Source organism: Silene latifolia, chromosome X (genome assembly GCF_048544455.1).
Source record: "Silene latifolia isolate original U9 population chromosome X, ASM4854445v1, whole genome shotgun sequence".
Lineage (NCBI taxonomy): Eukaryota > Viridiplantae > Streptophyta > Magnoliopsida > Caryophyllales > Caryophyllaceae > Silene > Silene latifolia.
Window position 1 is genome coordinate 224,956,038 of NC_133537.1, and position 7,970 is coordinate 224,964,007.

General features: G+C 46.4%; 1 protein-coding gene across 1 annotated transcript; it reads right to left on the bottom strand.

Annotated features, from left to right (window-relative positions):
* Window positions 1-682: 682 nt before the first annotated feature.
* Window positions 683-1,201, bottom strand: LOC141619441 (uncharacterized). Its single transcript, XM_074436460.1, has 2 exons — window positions 1,091-1,201; window positions 683-916 (listed from the first exon to the last, which is right to left on the bottom strand). Exons 1-2 carry the CDS (start codon window positions 1,199-1,201, stop codon window positions 683-685), a joined length of 345 nt encoding a protein of 114 aa, XP_074292561.1.
* Between the last annotated feature and the right edge of the window lie 6,769 nt (window positions 1,202-7,970).

Sequence of the window (7,970 nt, forward strand, 5' to 3'; positions counted from 1 at the left end):
CGACACCAACCACCAACATCACCTCCCTGAGTCACGCCACAACAAACAAAACCCGACAGAAAAACGAAAACAAAAGGAAAGGGTTGCACTCATACCTTTTCTGCCACCACGACAACCACCAGGATTGCCTATGGACGTCGACAACCACCCTAAGGCCTTCCTTGCTGCGCCGTCAGCACCCACACTCTCTCTCTCTCTCTCGATTTGCGTGAAGGTTGGGAAATGTGCCGCTGAAATGAGGTAGGCGGGTGAGGGAGTAGGGTTTTGTAGTGTTAGGGTAGAATTAGGTTAAGATTAGGTTAGATGGTAAATGGGTCATGGGTAAACGTGCCTGGGTAAATGGGTAAAAGTCATGGGTCAGCGTGGCTGGTAAAAGAATTAGTTAACGTGACTTCGTTCAGTTAAACCCGTCTTAACAAGTTTACGAATAACTCGATCTTACGATATCAATACGACTAAACAATTAACTCGACTCAATTAACGATATAAAATACGGAGTATTACAGTCTTCCCCCCTTAAAATGAACTTCGTCCCGAAGTTTCGCTCATCTAACAAACCCCCCCACGCATCGATGTGGGCACCAAAACAGATTTTCTAAAGTAGATAACTCATGGATTTAGGTCAGAAACAAAATGTTACATTCTACCCTCCTAAAAAGAAAGTTACGTTCCGGAACTTACCTCATGCAAACAGGTGTGGATAGCTTTCCCTCATGGAAGCCTCAGTCTCCCATGTAGCTTCCTCAACATTGTGGTTAGTCCACAAGACTTTGACCAAAGTTGTCCCTCCATTCCTGGTCTTCCTCACCTTCCTGTCCAAAATCTCCTTAGGTGTCTCCAGATAGGACAACTGCTCATCCACCTCGATCACCTCAGGACTCAACACATGTGATGGATCGCTCAGGTACCTCCGCAACTGGGAAACATGAAAGACATTGTGAACTCTGGCTAACGCTGGTGGCAAAGCTAAACGATAGGCCACCTCTCCAACTCTGTCCAAAATCTCATAAGGTCCGATGAATTTCTGACTCAGCTTTCCTCGCTTCCCGAACCTCATAACTCCCTTCATCGGCGACACTTTGAGTAGTACCTTCTCTCCCACCTCGAAAGAAATGTCACTTCTCCTAGTGTCAGCATAGCTCTTCTGTCTGTCCTGAGAAGCTCTCATCTTTTGCCTGATAATCTGTACCTGTTCAACCATCTCCTGAATAATCTCTCGGCCCCAAAATGACAAAGTGTCGATCGATCATCCCAACACACAGACTCCGCATTTCCTACCATAAAGCGCCTCAAAAGGTGTCATCCCAATGCTAGCGTGATAACTGTTGTTGTAAGAAAACTCGATCAACCCCAATCTGTCCTCCCAAGATCCGCCAAACTCTAGAACACAAGCTCTCAACATATCCTCGAGGGTCCGAATAGTCCTCTCTCGTCGACCGTCGCAGCGGGATGAAAAGCGGTGCTCATCTTCGATTGAGTACCCATCAATGACTGCAATTCTGCGCGAACTTGGATAGAAATCGGAATCTCTGCAGCAGACGATATCCTTAGGCACACCATGCAACTTTACCACGTACTGAACATAAGCCTTAGCCAACTCAGCCTTACTCCAAGTATCTTTCATGGGAATGAAATGAGCTGACTTGGTCAATCTGTCGACGATCACCCAGATCATGTTGTTACCTCTTTGAGTCCGAGGCAACCCGACGATGAAGTCCATGGAAATACTCTCCCACTTCCACTCTGGCACATCTAGCGGCTGAACTTTCCCCTGTGGTCTCTTATGCTCACCCTTCACCCTCTGGCATGTCAAACATCGAGACACGAACTCAGCGACTTCCTTATTCATATTAGGCCACCAAAACGTCTTCTTGAGGTCCTTGTATAACTTATCCCCTCTAGGGTGTACAGAATAAGGAGTAGCATGTGCTTCAGTGAGAATTTTCTTCTTCAGTTCCTCGTTAGCTGGCACACACCACCTCTGTCCAAACCTTAAGCTCCCATCTGCATGGATACTGAATTTAGAGTAAGGTTCTGCACCTGCCTGCTCTACCTCATTGCGCCATTTCTGGATTCTAGCATCCTCTTTCTGTAGCTCTCGAATCTCCTCGTACAACTCCGGCTCAACTGTCGTATCTACAACGGTCTCACCTCGTCGGATCATGTAAATCCCCATCTTCCTTAGCTCACCAAACATCCTCACCCTGGATCTGGCACTGATCAGGGCATGGATAGACTTCCGACTTAAAGCATCGGCTACGACATTCGCCTTCCCTTCATGATAGAGTAAGTCTATGTCATAGTCGCTAATCAACTCGATCCATCTCCTCTGTCTCATGTTCAGCTCCTTCTGAGTATAGATATACTTCAGGCTCTTGTGGTCAGAAAATACCTTGAAAGTCGCTCCATAGAGATAATGTCGCCACAACTTAAGAGCAAATACCACGGCCCCCAACTCTAGATCATGGGTAGGGTAATTCTCCTCATAGGTCTTCAACTGTCGAGAAGCGTGCACGCGATTACCTTCCCGTTCGCATCAACACACACCCCAACCCTTTCTTGGAAGCATCGAATAAACTTTGAAGTTATCATTCCCATCCGCAAAGCAAGGACAGAGCGTGGTTAGGCGCTCTTTAAGTGTTAAGAAAGCCTTCTCAAAACTCTCGTCCCAAACAAACCTGTTCTCCTTCCTCATTAGGGATGTCAATGGTTTTGCTATCTTCGAAAAATCTTTGACAAACCTCATGTAGTATCCAGCTAGTCCCAAGAAGCTTCGAATTTCGCCCACATTCTTTGGGCTCTGCCATCTAGTCACGGCCTCGATCTTGCTAGGATCCACTGACACCCCTTCCTTGGAAATCACATGCCCCAGAAAGGCAACTTTCTTCAACCAGAACTCACACTTACTCAACTTGGCATACAACTGATTCTCTGCCAGAGTTCTCAACACTATCCTCAGATGCTCCTCATGCTCTTCCTCATTCTTGGAGTAAACCAAAATATCATCGATGAATACAACCACAAACTTGTCCAGGTAAGGACTGAACACCCGATTCATCAGGTCCATAAACACAGCTGGCGCATTGGTCAATCCGAAGGGCATGACCACGAACTCATAGTGTCCATATCTGGTTCTGAATGCAGTCTTAGGGATATCCTCGTTCTTTATCCTCAGTTGATGATTACCCGACCTCAGGTCAATCTTCGAGAACACTCCAGCCCCACTCAATTGGTCAAACAAATCATCGATCCTTGGCAATGGATATCGGTTCTTGATAGTCACGTTATTCAACTCTCGGTAATCCACACACAACCTCAAACTTCCATCCTTTTTCTTGACAAATAGGACAGGTGCTCCCCAAGGTGAAACACTGGGTCGAATATAACCCTTCTCAGCCAACTCATCCAATTGCTTCTTCAATTCTTCCATCTCTTTTGGTCCCATACGGTATGGTGGTTTAGAAATAGGTCCAGCTCCCGGCTTTAGATCAATGGAAAAGTCAACGTCGCTTAGGTGGTAGCCCGGGAATCTCTTCCGAAATACCCCTCAAAGTCTCTCACCACGGGTATGTCGAAATCCTAGGGGTCTCGGACTCTCTATCCCACATCTGACACAAGATCAACTGGTCTCCCTTCCTCAGACTCGATTTTAGGGTATTTACAGAAATAAATTTGACTTTGGGTTTGACCATGTATCCCTTGTAGGTTACTCTGACTCCCTTAGGTACTCTCAGAGATATCTTATTTTGGTAACAGTCAATGAAAGCTTTGTACTTTCCCAACCAATCCATCCCTAGAATCACCTCGAACCCACCCAATGGAAACTCCATAAGGTCACAGTGAAAGACAACCTCCCCAATCTGAATAGGTACACTGGTATAGATTCTATCACAAGGCACAGACTCTCCCGAGGGTACTATAACAGAATCGACCACTCTATCATATGTAGTAAGGTTCAAGGCTCTAATGTGCTCCCTAGATATGAATGAATGTGTGGCACAGAATCAAATAACACAAAGGTGGGTTTAGAGTTGACAAGAAATGTACCAGTCACGACATGGGCATCCTCCTTTGCTGCTTCCTTCCCCATGGCAAAGAGCTTGCCACTGGACTTAGCTCCAGACTGACTCGATGAAGCGGTATTGGGTTGCTTGTTCCCCTCGTTCGTTCCTCTCGGAAGTTACCACCCCAATGGGCCGGTTTTTGCGCTACGGTTCGATAGTTGTTGTAGCTTCCTTGATAATCACATTACTTGCCCCAGATCGGGCACCTCCTCCATAGCCGTGTTAGGAGTACGGTAGTTGTTGTACCACGATCCCGCTGTCCAAGACCCATCAACCCGGATGTAGGTGTTCGGAAACCCCCAGTTTGGTTTCCTCCAGAATTCCGGCACTCAAATCTCTTGTGCCCCACCTTCCCACACCCAAAACAAGTGACCCTGGACGTATTACCTCCAATACTAGCACCTCTGAAACTGCCTCCGCTTTGATTCCTCATCCCCCAGAGCACTATTGGTGGAGTATCCACCGAACTTGCCTGGTCGGCTTCTTGGCCCCGGTATTATCACCGACGCTTTCGGCTTCCTCTTCTCAGCTTTTCCTTTCTTATCCTCCTTGATCTGCTCGGAGAGCCTCTCATCAGCACCAGCCCTCAGATAGATGTCCTGAACGGTGGTAGGTGGAGCTGCCGTGAGCCTCTTCTTGATATCCACCGTCAGTCCCCTCTCAAACCTCATAGCCAGCATGGTCTCGTTCTTAGCAAATTCATCGATATATGAAGCCAACAGTCGGAACTTCCTATGGTATGTGTCCACCATCATGTCCTCTGTCATCTTAAACGTATCGAACTCCTCCCTCAGCTTACCTTTCCTGAACTCTGGCATGAACTGGTCCGTTAGTATCACTTGAAATTCCAACCAAGACACGTATCCTTCCTCAATATCCCTAGCAACATGTCGAATGTCCGCCTTGTTCCTAGTCCACCATTCCCCAGCTGTAGCCCTGAGGTAGTGGGCAGCCTGGTCTACTTGCAGCTCTTCAGGACAAGCTATCAGCTCGAATAGGTTGGTGAACTCCCGACACCAATCTCCCAACATGTGAGGTTACCCCTCTCCAGTGAAGATGGTAGGGTTATGCCTCGCCACTATTGTACTCATCTTAGCAGGGTCCATTCTTTTGGCCTTTAGGGCCTCATTCTCAGCCAGTAGCTGGTCTAACTCTTCCTGGGTGATGTTTACAGCCGTGTTCCTTCTTAAAGGCATGACTACAAGAGAATTTTAGGAATTAGCTGCAACACAAAATCACCTTGGCAACTCTAGCCAATTCTATCACTTCTTACCCTACTTGTTTATCTAGCATGGTTTAGGGATCATATAACCGCATATCACTAGACATAGTCTTCTAACACAAACTTTATAGAGATATAAGTATGAATCAACTTTAAAACATGCAAAGTATTATGCCACTACCTCCCACCAACTCTTTTATGCAATAATTAACATATCAATCAGTTAACACTTAGGCAACGATATATGAAGTCATGCTCAACATCATGCAGCTTCTCTACCCTTCCTCTCATTTGCACTCAGGGTTCCCGGGTCAAACTGATAGGGCCAATGGTTCGGTGTGAGGGGGCCCCTAACTCATCCCTTACCTTTAGTGTGCTCCTAACAGTTCTGTCCCGGGGTTCATTTTATTTAGACTCTTCCTATATTCATTGGATTCATTGGTTTAGGGCTGAGGATCGTTCGCTCTGATACCACTTTGTAACACCTCCATTTATTTAAGGGCCTGAACTAGGACTCCTCAGATAAAGAAGGGTGTTACCATCTCGGAAACCCGAGGCAGTAGATAACAAAGGGAAAGATAAACAGTACTTTAAATTAAAAGTTTATAAATGTTTACAATGGAAATGAAACATGTCTCAAACTGGAAATAAAGTCTGATAACTAAACAGAAATAAAAGTGGGCTAGTTCTAAGTCAGGTGATCCATGCTCTCCCCCTGCCAGCTCCCACTATCTCAACAACCTGTCACTCTGCTCCCCAATAAATGGATCATCACAGGCATACACGAATACACAGGGTCAACCGCGAGGTTGAGTAGGTTATACGATATAATAAAGAATGCAATGTTATGATCCTCCATTCAACTCCATCACACACATCCCCGGAACGCCCAGCCATACCGATCCCCGGTAGACTATATATCGACCGTAGCCGATCTGCCAGCTCGCAGCTGAGGACACCAGGGCAAGTCCTGCAGAACCCGCCTGGGCCTTAATCGCAATAATCTCATCTCCTCCAACTCCAACTCCGATGCAAATGCAATGTATGAAACGTATGAAACAATAATGCTCAACAAGATAATTAAGATAATCAGATATGTCATATAATCACCGAACATGCCAACTCTTTATAATCGTAAGAACTCAATCAGTGTATTCCCCTACCTCGATCTTCGTTAGTCAAATAGTCGGGCGCTCAGTAATATTCCACAACAAATTCGCCCTCTGAAAGATAAATAAATGATAAACAATTACTTAAACCATTCCCGTTCCCAAAATAGAAAGTTACTAAAAATAGAAACTTCTGAAAATGGAATGTTTCCTTAAATGGAAACTTTCCCGATCTAACAGCTTTTCCATTTTAACAAACCCGACTCAAACCCGTCTCTAAACATTTTAAATAACTCGGGAATTAAATTAGCTAACTAAGAATACGATAAATAAAAGATAAAACGAGTTATACGATCAAGAGAATCGAAACAAACATTGAATAATCCCATCAACCCGACTCTTACAACCCGCGCCTTCACTCTCGTCCACACCCCTCACGCGCCGCCCGAACCACCACGACCACCACCAGGCTGCTCCCTCTTCGACCCCAACCTGTCGATTGCCGCCGGCGCGAGTCGAACCAGGGGCGCCATTTGGCCTGGTTCACCACCGTGCCTCACCAAACGCCCCCTGTCCTCGACTCACAACCACCGCAGACCATCACCTAACCCCCGCTAAACCACCACAGCCCCGCTCGCCAAAACCACGCACCCAGGGCCGTAGCACCGCCGTTTCGACCTCCCCCGAGTCCACGGTGGTGCCACCCCAACCTAACCATCTAAACCCGCCTGAAAATCCTTGCTAATACCCGTTTGATTGTCCCTGTCAATAACACCTCTCGCCGCCAAATCCGCCGCCAAAAACCTCCCTAACCGCCACCAATAGGGGCGACACAAACCACCCAGTACCATATCCCCGACACCAACCACCAACATCACCTCCCTGAGTCACGCCACAACAAACAAAACCCGACAGAAAAACGAAAACAAAAGGAAAGGGTTGCACTCATACCTTTTCTGCCACCACGACAACCACCAGGATTGCCTATGGACGTCGACAACCACCCTAAGGCCTTCCTTGCTGCGCCGTCAGCACCCACACTCTCTCTCTCTCTCTCTCGATTTGCGTGAAGGTTGGGAAATGTGCCGCTGAAATGAGGTAGGCGGGTGAGGGAGTAGGGTTTTGTAGTGTTAGGGTAGAATTAGGTTAAGATTAGGTTAGATGGTAAATGGGTCATGGGTAAACGTGCCTGGGTAAATGGGTAAAAGTCATGGGTCAGCGTGGCTGGTAAAAGAATTAGTTAACGTGACTTCGTTCAGTTAAACCCGTCTTAACAAGTTTACGAATAACTCGATCTTACGATATCAATACGACTAAACAATTAACTCGACTCAATTAACGATATAAAATACGGAGTATTACAGTCTTCCCCCCTTAAAATGAACTTCGTCCCGAAGTTTCGCTCATCTAACAAACCCCCCCACGCATCGATGTGGGCACCAAAACAGATTTTCTAAAGTAGATAACTCATGGATTTAGGTCAGAAACAAAATGTTACATTCTACCCTCCTAAAAAGAAAGTTACGTCCCGGAACTTACCTCATGCAAACAGGTGTGGATAGCTTTCCCTCATGG